This window comes from Choloepus didactylus, chromosome 14, assembly GCF_015220235.1.
Source record: "Choloepus didactylus isolate mChoDid1 chromosome 14, mChoDid1.pri, whole genome shotgun sequence".
Taxonomy (NCBI): Eukaryota; Metazoa; Chordata; class Mammalia; order Pilosa; family Megalonychidae; genus Choloepus; species Choloepus didactylus.
Genome location: NC_051320.1, coordinates 95,424,076 through 95,439,043, shown reverse-complemented (window position 1 = coordinate 95,439,043; position 14,968 = coordinate 95,424,076). Strand labels below are relative to the sequence as shown.

The window sequence follows — 14,968 nt, the reverse complement described above, 5'->3', positions numbered from 1 at the left end:
AAGAAATAAAATGCATCCAAATTTGAAACAAAAATTAAAACTTCCCGTTTGCTGATGAAATGATCTAATATACAGAAAATCCTGAAAAAAAAACCCACAACAAAGCCCCTAGAGCTAATAAATGAATTCAGCAAAGTGGCAGGGTACACAATCAACATGCAAAAATCAGTAGTGTTTCTATACGATAGTAATGAGCAATCAGAAGAAGAAATCAGATGAAAAATTCCATTTGTAATAGCAACTAAGGGACTCAGATATCTAGTAATAAATCTAACCAAGGATGTAAAGGACTTTTACACAGAAAACTAGAAAACATTGCTAAAAGAAATCAAAGATCTAATTAAATGGAAAGATAGTCCATTATTATTGATCAGGTGACTAAATACTGTTAAGGTGTCAATTCTACCCAAAGTGATTTACAGAGTCAATGCAATCCCAATCAAAATTCTAACAACCTTCTTTGCAGAAATGGAAGAGTCAGTAGTCAAATTTATATGGGTGAGTGGCCCAAATAGCCGAAGCCATCTTGAAAAAGAATGATGAATTTGGCGTACTCACACTTTCTAGTCTTAAGACTTGTTACAAAGCCACAGTAATCAAAACAGCATGGTACTGGCACAAGGACAGACATATGGACCAATGGAATAGGATTGAGAGCTCAGAAATCAGTCCTTACGTTTATGGCCAACTGATTTTTGACAACGGGGCAAAGACCACTCAGTAGGAAAGAATAGTCTCTTCAACAAATGGTGCCGGGAAAACTTGGGTGTCCATTTGCAAAAGAAAGATGGTGGAACCCTACCACATACCGTGTAGAAAAATCAATTAAAAATGGGTCAGAGACCTAAATGTAAGAGCCAGAACTTTCAAACTCCAAGAAGAAAAAGTAGGGAAGCATTTCAGGACCTTGTGCTAGGCAGTGCTTTCTTAGACTTTACACCCAAAGCACAAACAACAAAAGAAAAAATAGATAAATGAGACCTCATCAAAAGTAAAAACTTTTGTGCCTCAGAGGACTTTATCACAAAAGTAAACTGACAGCCTACACAATGGGAGAAAATATTTGGAAACCACATATCTGATAAGGATTTATTGTCCGGAATATATTGAAAAAAATCCTTTTACTCAACAACAGAAAGACAAACAGCCCAATTTAAAAATGGGCGAAAGATTTGAGTAGACATTTCTCCGAAAAGATATGTAAGTGGCCAATAAACATATGAAAAGATGCGTAACATCATCAGCAATCAGGGAAATGGGAATCAAAACCAAAATGAGGTATCATTTCACACACACTAGAATGGCTAGTATTAAAAAAAGATAATTACAGATGTTGGAGAGGATGTTGAGAAATAGGAACACTCATTCATTGCTGGTGGGAACGTAAAAAGGTACAGCGCGGTGGAAGACAATTTAGCGGTTCCTTTGAAAGTTGAGGATAGACTTACCATATGACCCAGCAATCCCTCTACTAGGTATATAGCCCAAAGAATTAAAAGCAGGGACTTGAACAAATATTTGGACACTGATGTTCATAGTGGCATTATTTACAATTGGCCAAAGCTGCAAGCAACCCAACTGTCCATCAGCTGATTAATGGAGAAACAAAATGTGGTGTGTAGACACAATGGAATATTATTCGGCCATAAAAAAGAATGCTGTTCTGATACATGTGACATTGTGGATGAACCTTGAAGACATCGTGTTGAGTGAAGTAAACCAGACACAAAAGGATAGTGTATTACTTTCCTGGTATGAATAGGTAAACTCATACTTAGAATCTGGAATATAGGTTACCAGGGGTGAGGTGGGGATAGGGAGCAGAAGTTAAGGATTAAAATGTAGAGTTTCTGTTTGGTATGATGGGAATGTTTTGGTAATGGATGGTAGTGATGGTAGATCAATATTGTGAATGTAATTAAGAGCACTAAAATACACACCTGAATGTGGTTAAAAGGAAAAATATTAGGTTTTATATATATAGGTACTAGAATAAACATTTAATAAAAAAATCCATGGACTTGCAAAACACAGTGAACTTACCTAAATTAAACCATGGACTACAGTTAATAGTACAATTATAAAAATGTGCTTTCATCAGTTGTAACAATGTACCACACCAGTCAAGGTGTTATAATAGGGTGGTGTATGGGAGTCCTGTATTTTATGTATGATTGTTCTGTAAACCCACAACTTCTCCAGTTAAAAAAAAAAAGCTGTAGATGAATCACAATTCTATGAATCAAAGAATTTCTTGAGTTTGCAATGAAAATAAAGTACAATGTTACTAATCTGCAGGAAAGTGGTTGGATTTTTATGATTAAACTTTAAACTACGTATTTGTCATATGTTCCTATGTTTGTCATACTGCTCGCTGAAAAAAAAAGTTTAAATATTTTTAGAATATTAGTCATTAAACCAAAAGAGTTCCTTGAGTAGTTTCTGTAGCAGTCTGCAGTGCGGTCTGGGGGAAGCAGGCGGAGCTGTGACAGAGCCCCGACTCATAAGGTCTTCCTTCCCCCGGGGTTTTCTGGCTCTGGTTTTGCCCCAGCCCCGTGCCCCCCACCCCCCGCAGGGCGCTGCTCCTCTCTAGGTCACCTCCCAGGGCCCCTCCGTTGGTGGTGCCTACAACCCGGCTGACCTAGTTTGGAATTCCCCCCAAATTTTTTTACCAGGGGTGAACATAAGCAAAATACTTACAGGAACCCTGCCCAGCATGGAGGTGACATATTTCCAAAGATCCACACCCAGATGCTGCAGCGTGGCCGCTCCTCCCCATCCCAGCTGGGGCCCTGTCCTGGGTCTCACCCGGCCTCTCCCTCCTTTCCTTCCTCTTTTCCCCAGTGGGAGGTGGTGACCACAGCTTCCCGGAGGAGGGATGAGTAAAAGTGGGTCCTTCCTCAGGGTACGGACACAGCGTCCTGCTGGGCTAGGGTCCTCTGCCCACCCCCGCGGGGCAGGGGCTAGGCGGGCCCAGGAACAGGGCGGGGGTGGTGCTGATCTCACCCATTCACATCCTTGTGCCCCTTGCATTCTGGAGCCAGCATTTACTGTCACATTTAAACACCTTGGTGGCACCAACGAGCTCCTGAGCACAGACCCCTGTGGTTCCCAGGGGCAGGGGCTGATGACATAGCTGCGCTTTCCAGGCTGCGTGTGCTCCAGCAGGTGTAGGAGCAACCTCGGCCACACCAGGGTGGGTTTGCGCCACCCTGTTTCCTGTCGAGCGAAGTGTGCCCAGCTCTGGGAGTCGGGGGCCTGGGACCATTGGAAGGTGTCTGGGATGCTTGGCTGGGAGGGCTTGAGCCTGACGTCAGAGCAAGTCAAGTATTGCAAAGGGTCCGTGTGTCTTGGCGTTTGGCCAGGCTAAAATCCACTCCTCTGGGGATACAGGTTAGGTTTGGGTTTGTTTTCTTCGTTCTCAGTCAGCCGATAGGTTGCCCAGGCCAAACCGCTTTGTCCTGTAGGTGCCGCAGAATTGCTTTAATCATATCTCCAGCCAACAGGAGCACGTGTTCCCTTCTGCGTTCTTACTGCCTGCTATGAGAATGCTCCATTAATTGCGCAGGAAGGGCCGCTGTGACTGAGTTCAGTGTAGTTCAGTCACCTTGGGTGGCCAAGAAAAAGACTTCCCTGTGCAGACGACAGGTGGATTTGGAAAGCGGCAACCGGATGCCCTGTTTTCTCCAGGAGAGGACCGGTGTGGCGAGGTCTGCCCTCTGAGCCATCAGAATCCCTTCTGCTCAGGACGAAGAGCGCGGCTGCCGCTTGTCCAGGTGACCCCGACAAATCAAATGGCCCCCAAGCCTGCACCCCCTCCTTGCAGGGAGCCATAAAGGAGGTGCTGGCCCAGCCCAGTTTGTGGCACTGAAGTATCCAGGAGCCCTGAGCTATTTCCGTCACTTTCCTTACCTTCATAATTTCTGGCTAATACCTAGTCTCAGGCCAATCGGAGGTGCATGGCCTTGAGGTATGATGCTAACTTTGCAGTTTCAGGGGGCTCTTTGCATCTCTCAGTCTCACTAAGACACAGCGGCAGGCGGGCAGCTGGACTCTCATCCCCGGAGTGCCCCGGGCCCTGCGGGAGCCTCAGCAGGTGTATGCGTCAGCAGCCGGGTGGACGGACAGCAAGCCCAAGCCAACAGTTCACTGCGCTGTAACCAAAGCTGCTGCTTTTAAGAGCCAGGCTGCTCGTTTAGTTAATCATTCTCTGTGATGGAGAAGACTGTCCTTAAGGAATATTTAAGTCACCCTGTAATGAGCAGATCATTTTGGTTTTCTAAAGGTCAGATAGCTCATAATACGATGTGGCGGAAGGAATGCTGCCTCCCAGGGTGGGGTGGTGGCAGGAAACCCGCTGCCCGTCTCGCCAGCCCCTCCTGGGCAGCTGGTGCCGCTCGCACTCATGCTGCCAGTTCCCCCGCTCGACTGGTGGCGCCGGGTCCCCCTTGGCCTCTGCAGCCCACGCGGAGCCGGGCTCATGGCGATGACTCAGCAGGCTGACGGGCGTGGGTGGGTTGTTCTCTTCCGGCTCTGCATCCTGCGATTTATTCCGTGTCATCTGTGGCTAAGGGTGTGGCGCTCAGCCTGACAGGTGTGCCCTGGCCGGCAGGGAGTGAGGGGCAGATGCAGCGAGTGAGGGTCCCTCTCTGCCTCACCCAGGTCTGTGCACCTGTCCAAGTGTGGGGCATGCTTTTTGGAAATGCTGCTTTGTATGCTTCGATGTTTGGGAAATGATCCCTGAACAAGTGGACGTGCCGCACCCCCTTGCCTGTCCCCGAAAGCTGCTGTCAGGCCGGTCGCTGGGTGAACTAGCCTGGCTCTTCTCCCGTCGGCTCCCTGTGCCCCAGGTGAACCCAGGCAGAGCCACTCATGGGGAGGACTGTCGGGAAGGGGAGGGGGCTCCCAGGGTTCCGGGGTCCCCGCCTTGGCAAGACACTGTAAGCACAGGGGGAAGCAGCGCGGAGGTGAGGGGGTTGGGCAGGGTCAGGATGTCTGTTTTCCAACTGCAAACTCAGAGCCCCTGGCCCTGGCAGGCAGCCTGGGTGACGAGCCAGAGGCCCTGAGAGCCCGGTTGTCATGGCAGCCATGAATCGTGCACGTCAGGCATGGCCCCTCTCCTTCGGGTGGCTTCTCGGCCTCTGTGCAGCCCGAGGGCGGTCCTGGTGCTGGCATGGAGCCCCTGCCTGGCGCCCAGCAGCACGGTGAGGCCGTTTGAGGGTTTGTGACATTACCGGGAGCTGGAACACTGTCTTTCTTTGTCCCTTGAGTGCAGGGCTCTAAATCTTTGGACCACAAACCCTTTTGTCAAGTTGGTGAAGCTCACAGATGGATCCCTTTGCAGAATAGTTGTCAGAATCCTAAAACGATGTGTGAAAAAGTCATAAATGACTTTATCACGGTTAATAGCAAGATCTAGCAGCCGGTCTAATAATTATGGTTTTGAAATAGTGTTGCAACGTGTTACAACCGGAATGTGATATGAGAAATGTGTGTGTTTTCTGTTGGTGTCGCAAGAACTGCTAATTTTGCTGTTATTTGCTGTCCTCGTTGCTGACGGGGGGAAATGCTAGGTTGAAGTTGGAGGTTGGTGAAAATAAAGGGGTCCCGTGTTGCCCACCCGAGCTCGCAGACCCGAGCTCTCCGTGTGGACCCCAGCTGGGAGCTCACACAGTGGTGGGTTTCGGGCTCTTTGGCCTCTAAGTGGCAAGCGGGTCTGGCCAGCTGTGAAGACAGAGGCCATGCAGGGGCAGGGGGGCCGGGCCGTGGTGGGGCTGGGTGCGTGCTGTCTTGGGGGCAATGCGGGAGCTCCAGGGACTCACCTGCAGCGGGGACCACAGGGTAAACCCAGCATCAGAGGGTTCAGGACACCAAGGAGGAAAAAGTGCAGAGCCCTGGTGAAACAAGAGCCGTGGGTGCTCCAGGTAGGGTGCAAGCAGGGGTTGCAGGGAGGCTGTCCGCTGGCCCTGGGTGTTCTCTCAGCAGTGTTGGGCAGCTCCTGGCTCGGTGTAGACCCTGCCCTTGAGAAACACATGGGATGACGGGGTGCTGCCCAGAAGTCGAAGCCCAGCGTAATGGCCAAGGTAACTGGTGCTAGCTCTTGGAGGGCAATGGGGAGGGGGATGTGTCAGTGCTTGTCACATGTGTGCTCGGGGCTCACTCCCCGAGTGCATGGATGAGCGCCAGGCTCTGAGCAGATTAGCTTGTTGGCGAGTCTAGCCACCCAGAGGTGCCCACCCCGGGGAGTGCAGGTGTGCAGAGGGTGCAGTGGCGAGCCCCCCGTGCTCCTGCTGCTGGCCGGGGCAGGGTGGGGTGATGGGACAGCCTGTGCACTAGGCACAGCCGGGCTCTTCAAGGATGTAGGTGAAGAGTTTGTGCAAGGCGACCTTGACTTTTTGAAATGAAAATTTGGAAATCACTGATGTGATGTCATTAGGAGACAACAAGTAATGCACTCATTAAAAAATGAGTTTTGGAGAATATTTCATCTGCATAATGTAACGTTAAGCAAAAGAAACAGGATATAAAATGGTGCAATCCCAGCTTAGCACATGGGCACATAGTTTTGTAAAGGTGTAAAGGAATCTCTGGCATTTTAAGTCATTATCTCTTGAGTGATGGCATTAAGGGCGATTTTTATGTTGTTTGAATTTTTCTGTATCTCGTGTTACAAGTGTGTGTTTTGATAACCAGGGAAAAGACCACAGTGTATGAGAGAAGCCAACCCGTCCAGCTGTGCCTCCACAGGGGGACACGGCCCTCCGCTCACCTGCATGTGCTCTGCAGGTGCTGGTTCCGAGGGCACCCGTGCCCTGTGGAGAGCTCTCGGCCCTGCTGGTGTGTGCGTGGCAGGGGCTTTGGGGGCGGAGTGCTGTGGGCCCTTCTCCTGGAAGGTCCTGAGCCACGCGTGGTGTGGCCACCGGGCACTGCTGAGCGCCCCTCAGTTCCCCTCCCCGGGGGACGATGTGGCTTCTGGATGGTAAACGAGGGACTGGTAGCTGGGCTCGTTGCACCCAGCACTGCCCTCTCATTCTTTTCGGGGACTGGACTCACCCCGAGAAGCACATGCTCTGCTCTTGTTCCAGTGTGGGTGCACGTTTAGTAACACATTGAATGACCTTTTCGTTCTTCCTCCCAGTTCCAGGTGGGCCAGACGGAAATTTGTCGGTGTTTACTGATCATTCATGTGTTTTCCAAGTAGGGTTAGGGAATTCTTCCCTGGGGGGGCTGAAAACTGGACTGTGGTGTTTTTTTTTTGTTTTTTTTTTTAATTAAATTCAGTTTTATTGAGATATATTCACATACCATGCAATCATCCATGGTGTACAATCAGCTGTTCACAGTACAATTTTATAGTTGTGCATTCATCACCACAATCTACTTTTGAACACTTGCCTTACATCAGAAAGAATCAGAATAAGAATAAAAAATAGAAGTAAAAAAGAACACCCAAATCATCCCCCCCAACCCACCCCACCTTTCATTTAGTTTTTTGTCCCCATTTTTCCACTCATCCATCCATACACTAGATAAAGGGGGTGTGATCCACAAGGTCTTCACAATCACACTGTCACCCCTTGTAATCTACATTATTGTGTAATTGTCTTCAGGAGTCCAGACTGCTGGGTTGGAGTTTGGTAGTTTCAGGTATTTACTTCTAGCTATTCCAATACATTAAAACCTAAGAGGTGGTATCTATATGGTGCATAAGAATGTCCACCAGAGTGACCTCTCGACTCCACTTGAAATCTCTCAGCAATTGAAGCTTTATTTGTTTCGTTTCACATCCCCCTTTTGGTCACGAGGATGTTCTCAATCCCATGATGCCAGGTCCACATTCATCCCCGGGAGTTATATCTTGCGTTGCCAGGGAGATTTACACCCCTGGGAGTCAGGTCCCATGTAGGGGAGAGGGCAGTGAGATCACCTGCGGAGGTGGCTTAGTTAGAGAGAGAGAGAGGGCCACATCTGAGCAACAAAGAGGTACTCAGGGAGAGACTCTTAGGCACAATTATATGCAAGTCTAGCCTCTCCCTTGCAGTAACGAGCCCCATAAGGGCAAGTCCCATGATAGAGAGTTCAGCACATCAAACCACTAGTCCTCAGTGTTTGTGAGAACATCGGCATTAGTCCAGGTGAGGAAGTCCAGTACTTCTTCATTTTCCCCTAGTTCCTCAGGGTGGCCCTGCAAATATATTTTTATTCTCTGTCCAAATTACTTTGGGATGTCGGACTGTGTGTTTTTAAAACGAACATGGTCTCCAAAGCAGGCTCAGCCTGGCCTTGCCAAGGCCGACCTGCAGCATGCCCACGGGGCCGCGGTGGGACGTGGGCTCACTTGACCGGGAGGTGGAAGCCTGTGTTCCCAGCTGGCCCATTGACCAGCTGTGGGGACAGAGGCTGCGGCCCTTTGAGTGCCAAAATCATTACTCGTGACCAGGCTGACCTGCTGGGGAACCAGGTGTTCAGCGCTTCACTGACTTACCGCACACCGCTCGGCAAGCCTCGACTCGGAGGAACGCCTCCCCGGGCCAGGGGGCACCCCGGCACATTGCTCCCTGGGGACCCTCGGCTGCCCTGCCAACTCCCTCACCTTTCAAATGGGCCGAGAGCCCACATGATCCCTTCCTCCCTGTGAGGCTAGCGGGATGTCCGTGGAAGTTCCTGGAGGGTGTTTGTGGCGGGGTCACTGTTGACAGTCTGATCCAGCTGGGGCTGTCCCCTGTTGCTGAATTTCTGCAGCACCTACCGGCCCCAGCCAGGACACCCACCCAGTTTGAGAACTTCCAGAAGCCTCTCACTTTTCCTTCTCTGCTCACTCCAGTGCTTGACCTGCGTGCCAGCTTTTCCTCGTCTCCATCCCTTACCTCGGTGGAGGGTTGGGCGTGCAAGCACCGCCATGGAGAGGGGCTTCCTTTCTTTTTGGGGGGTTGTGGAGGCAGCTGGGAGGTTGCACTTGGGGTCTGGGGTCCCCTCTGCGGTCCTCTTCCCGCTGGGTGCCCTCTCTGTGGTCTGCTGACCTCCGGCCCCTGCTGGCACGGGACCTGTTGCTGTGACCTGGTGACTCACGCAGGCAGGCGGTCACTCCTGGGCTACCTGTTCTCTCTCATTGTTCGCGATGTGGCTCTAAAAATGGAATTTCAGGCAAACGTGCTGAGCGGTCTCGGGAGGCTGCGTCTTCGGCAGCAGTGGGGCCCCTGGCCCTGCGCCGGGTCCGCGGCTCCGGAGCCCGACCCATCAGGGGCTCCCGACCGGGGCTGAGTCGTTAGGGTGCTGAGGGTCATGTGCGCCAGGCCCGTGGGAAATCCTTCACCTCTCGGGAACCGTGAAGTGAGCTCAGCGATTCCCGGATGAAAAAGATAGATTTGCCTTTCCATCCTTGAGAGCTTTGACCCGCAGTGCAGGCACAAGACGAGCCCTTCCATAAATAACTGGAAATCAGTTCCAAACAAAACTGTTTGATCAGCTGCCCGCTGAGGGACGTGGCTGCGTGCTGCCTGCGGCTGCGGAGGAAATGCTGGCCGGGACGCCGGGGACGTTTTTCAAGGGAAGGCAGAGCCTGGTTTTCTGGGGGGGCAGAGCTTGAGCCAGCCCGGGGTGCCTGCGTGGCCATCACTGGGAGGTCGAGCAGAGTCGTAAACGCGGGGTGGGGATGGGGATGTGGTCGCGTCAACACCAGCCCAGGGGTCTCCTCCGGGAAGCCTCCCTGTGCGTCGTGGGCTGCTGCCCAGGCTTCCACTTACTCCACCAGTGCTGGCTGAGCTGGGCTCTGTGCTGGGGGAGCTCATGCTCTGGGGGCACCTGCCTTGGTGCCCCCCTCCCCACACACAGAGTGCTCCCTCTTCATCTGCTCTCCCCGAGACCCCCGCGTGGTTCTGGGTCCTAGATCAACAGTGCCTGGCGGTACCAGGGAAGGAAATTGGGGTGTTGACGAGGTGGTCTTGTGTCAGCCCCCCTTAACTGCCTGTCCACTCGTCTGCTCTTTGGCCTGTCATAGTGTTTGGTCTCCATCTTTGCTTTGGCGCCCCAGGGAGGGGCCCGTTTCCCCTGTCTTCATGCTCACGTGGAATTCCGTGCCCGGAGCACCTTCCTGCTGTAACTTTGCCTCCTGGTGTTTTGTTTTTGAATCCTGCTTGTTTCGGTAGCTTGCACCTGGGACTCCTTATGAATTATAAAAATAGATCTAAGACATCCCGGAGGACTTAGAGACCCAGTAGAGTTAGATATTCTCCAATAGTTAGTAGTTTCCTTTCCAAAGGTGTAAAGCTCCTGGGTCCTTCCCCCATCCCTCCACTTGGAAACCTGTTCTGGTTTCTTGTGATTTTATGTTCCATATGCCTTCCCACAAAGTGACAGTGTTTTCCTTATTAAAAGCTAGAAGTGAGGAAGAAATATCTTTGTGAAATTTTTTATGAATAAACTCATCTTGTGCCCCTGCCCCAAATGCTTTTATTAAAACAAGTTGGTAACACGAGGTGGTTAATAATGTTAATTTTCATTGTTTCCCATGGCAAATGTGGAAGTAAAGGGTTTGGGGTAGGCTCCTTGGGGTAAATAGGCTCAACCTGAGAAATCAACCCTAGGTCTAATGTGTGCTAGTTGGTCAGATTTCATCACTGTCTCCTAAGTCATGGCTGATGCAGTGGAAGGAGGTGCGGTTGGGGTGTGGGGTCTCCACTCTGCCCATCACCAGCGAGTTGCTTTATCTGTCTGAGCCCTGGATGTTTTCACTTGTATATGTTACATCTTTGCTCTGTAGAATCATTTAAGAAACGTGCAAAAGCACGTTGTAAACTAGGAAGCACTGAACAGATGACAGTCCTCTTCTTTAATACGAATCCCCGTTTACTGAAATTGATGGGAGGGGTGGAGGGTTTTTTTGGCGCCATGCCTGGAGATTTCCTTTGGCACATGCGTACTTTTTATAGTTTAGCTTTGTTTCTATGGTCACAAGATCCCTCTTGCTGAATAGGCGTAATCCGCTTGTGAATGGGGACCACATGTTAGTGCACGTCCTGGTTTTGCCCCGTGCCACGTACCCGGGAGAGCTCCGGCTCTTAGAGAGCAAAGGGCTGACCAGTTTGACAAGCTGATCTGGACAGCAATGTCCACCCTTCGTCACAGCCAGCATCCCCAGTGACAGGGTCACGTGTGACCTGCTACGCTTATGAAGAGTAAACAGGCTCCATCCATTTGGAGGCTTACAGCCCAAAATCGTCCTCTGGGAATGGCATGTGGGCTGCTGGAGGGCACAGTGTACATTTGTTTCCTTGGTCCTAGCACAGTGCCCAGCACGTAAGAGGCACGTGGTGCTTGTGTGGTGAAGGAAGGAAATGTTTTACAAGTCTGCAAACACAAGCTCCATGAAGCAGTAGTCGTCCAGTGGAGAGAGGCCGTACTTCGGACTCAGTGAGATTAATGACCTGCAAAGACTGTTCATTTTCTTAAAGAAGACAAAAAAGTGACTCAAGGACTCCCTGAGTTTTCTTGGGTCAGAAATGCAGTGAGGACAGCTTATAGTATTTTTAGTAGAGTACTTTTGTTTCCAATGACTATTGATAGGGATTGAATATATGGATTTTTTTAAATGTGGGGGTGGTTCTTTCTTTATTTCTTTTTTTTCTTTCTTTCTGAAAAAAAAAGGCATTTGATTGAAAATTTAAATTATTCTGTTTTTGGAAAAATGTTCATTGCCTTTCTTCTAAAGCCACAGTTTGAACTTAAAGCATTCCCTCATTAAATTAATGGTTTAAAGTAAAAGAGGGGGGCTTTACTTGACAACTTTTGCCCCTTTAATTCTAAATGAGCCTTCTTCCTCTGGGCTTGTCTGCCTTGCCTGTAATTCACACTGTCCCATCTTTCCAGTTTATCAAATGCAAACGGAGTGTGCGTGGCAAGTATGATGACCAGCTAGGTATGATGCTGCATTTTAGGAAGGATAGCACATTGGCTAAGTATGGAGATGCTTCCTTGGTGGCAGTGTGATTCTGGGCTAAGAAGAAAAGAGGTCGCTGATTCGTTTCCAGGGACCGGAGGGGCTGCCAGAAGCCCCAGGAATGGAGGCTTGTGTGTGTTGAGTGGTTTTCAGGGTGAAGCATGGCATCTTGCATGAGTGCTGAGTTGGGAAAGCTTGATCTTCTTGACTTCTCTTTGCTGCCAGCATCTTCCTTGGTGACTTCCATGGCCCATTAAAGAGGCCCTTGTGTACCTCCCTCCCCTGGTGCTTATCTGATGTTTCTGGGCTCTTCTTGTGCGTTGGTGGGCTCCCAGGCCCTGGGGCATGTGGAGATTTTTGCCTCGAGGCAGTCATGGCCTGGCCAGGAGGCAGGTGTGCCCCCCCCCCCCCCGTGGCCCTGGGAGTGTGAGGACAGCGGAGGGGCGGGGGGGGGGGGCGGGGAGGAAGTCGTTCCTGCTGATGCTTGAGCTGGTCCTCGGAGGGATGTTCCCAGTGGGACTGTTGGGCAGGAGCCGTGATGGGCCAGGCCCTGAGGGGTTCTTGGGGAGGGGAGGAGGTGGAAGGCTAGGCTGTAGTTGGTTGAGACCAGATGATGTCCGAGCCGGGTGCTGGGGAGCCACGGATGTGGTGGGGAAGATGGGGTCTGGCGCACTGGCCTGCAGGGTGGACGAGGGAAGAGGGCGTGCAGGGGGCACTGAAAGGTGAGACCCACTGGGGTGCTTCTGCCATAGCCCCTGCAGGGTGAAGTGGGGAGCGGAGCTGAGGCCAAGGCCCAGAAGCCCTGGGAGGGAAGGGATGAATGAGGAAAGCAGGTGACGTGGTGAGGATGGTGGAGCATTGGCTGAGGAAGGGAACAGGGGTCTTGCGGGTGGGTGGTCCATGGTGTCACTGACGGTGTCCTTCCCACAGGCTTGGGGGAGAGAAGTTCAGTTGTGGATACGGAGTTTGAATTGACCGTGAGCCTTCCATGTAGCAGGAACTCAGAGGGAAGGGGGGCCTGTAGCTTGGGGATTTACTGACCACAAACAGGAGAAATGAAGAGGGCCGAGTTGAGAAAAGGCAACGTTTCAAGTAACTGGGCAGAGCAAGGAGAGGACCTGGGGGGGGAAGCGTTTGAGAAAGGAGGGCCTGGCCACACGTCACCGGGTGATCAGCGGAGGGAGCACAGTGCAGTGGTGGGAGCCCAGCGGCTGGGACGGGCTGGGTGCAGGGGCCAGGTCACAGCCCAAGGGGGGACGAGGTCCGGTGTGTAGCGGGAGGGCAGAGGAGAAGGGCGAAGGAGAGGACAAGGGGGCGTGAGGCGCAGGGCCACGGGCCGCAGTGGTGGGCTCGCACGTGGGAAGAGGGCCCTTCCCCGCTCAGCCCAGCCTTCCGAGGCACCCCGCGGCGAGGTGGCCGAGGGGGAGCCGCTGCCCTGCGTAACGGGCCTTCTTTTGCTCTTTTGCAGTGCTCGCGCCTCCCGCGCCGCCACCACCCCCCATCCAAGGATATGCCTTCAAGCCTCCACCTAGACCCGACTTTGGGACCTCTGGGAGAACAATCAAATTACAGGCCAATTTCTTTGAAATGGACATTCCAAAAATTGACATCTATCATTATGAATTGGATATCAAGCCAGAGAAGTGCCCACGAAGAGTCAACAGGTATTCTATTTCATCCTTTATCGAGCTTGATGAATTTATGAATGTGGGTGACCTACAAATGGAAAATGTAAAAATTTTAAACGATTCCACTCTTCAGTTCTCAGCAGATCCTCCTGATTTTTTTTCCCAGAAAATTTCAGTTGCATTTATTTATTTTTTAAACCTAGTTTTGTAATGAGATAAAATTTCGGTGCAGTGAGATACACGCTACAGTTCACTGGGGTTTGAGAACTGTATGTTCCCGTCACTGGAGGAAGTTGCCTCGTGCCCTCTCCCAGTCATTCCCCAACCCCGAAAGTCACGGTGATTTCTGTCACCCTAGACTTGGTTTCCCTAGTCATCTCGCGAGCCTGGCCTCTTTCCCTCGGAATAATGTTTTTGCGATTCTTCTGTATTGTGTGTATAGCAGCTTATTATTTTTGTCTCCGAGGAACACTTTATTGTATGACTATTCCGTAATTTATTAGTTCATTTTCTGTTCTGACACATCTGGACCACCCCAGTTTTGGCCATCACCAGTAAGGTTGCTGTGGACGTCGTTGTGCAAATGTTTTTATCTCCCTCCGGTGCAGACCCAGCGGTGCACTTGCTGGTGCCACGGGTGGGTGCAGGTTGAACTGCGTGAGAACTGCCGAATCCTTTCTAAAGTGATTGTCCCGCTTCACTGTCCCTTTTCACCGCCGTCAGCAGTGTCTGACGGCACATTTCTTGCCGGTGCTTGGCATAGTCAGTCTGATTTTGCCATTGGGCCGGTGTGTGATGATTTCTCATTGTGCTTTTAGTTGGCGTCTTCTTGATAACCAACCAGTTGAGCACCTTTTCATGTGCTTGTGGGCCATTCACATATTATTTTTAGCACAGTGTCTGTTGACATCTCTAGCCTCTTTTTCTATTGGGTTATTTGCCTTTTTGTTATTGATTTGTAGGAGTTTTTAATATATTCTGCATGCAAGTCCACATTGGGAGTATTTTCTCTGAGTCCGAGGCTTGCCATTTCATTTTCTTGATGTTTTCTTTTAATAAGCAGAACTTTAAAAATTTGTCAGAGTCTAATTTATCAATTTATAAGAATGATTATATTTTGTATTCTTTCTAAGAAAGCTTTTTCTCCCCAGAGTTATATTCTGTTTTCTACTGGAAGAATTGTAGTTTTGGCTTGTATGTTTAATTAATTGTGAGTTGATGTTTTCATATGGCATGAGTTAAGGGCCTATTGAAAGACTTTTCATTCCCCACTCATTTACCTGGGCACTTTTGTAAAAAAAAAAGTCAATCCAATTGTATATGTGTGGGTCATATTTCTGGACTCTCTTTTGTTCTCTTGACCTGTTTATCTGTCTGTAGGCCAGTAACTCACTGTCTTGATTAC

General features: G+C 50.3%; 1 protein-coding gene across 4 annotated transcripts in view; it reads left to right on the top strand.

Moving 5' to 3' along the window:
- Positions 1-14,968, top strand: part of AGO2 (argonaute RISC catalytic component 2) — a 130,405-nt gene that overhangs the window by 53,617 nt on the left and 61,820 nt on the right. For all 4 annotated transcript variants that reach the window (XM_037803588.1, XM_037803585.1, XM_037803586.1 and 1 more), the window contains exon 2: positions 13,404-13,599. In XM_037803588.1, coding sequence (XP_037659516.1) covers positions 13,404-13,599 — 196 coding nt within the window. The remainder of the gene's footprint in view (positions 1-13,403; positions 13,600-14,968) is intronic.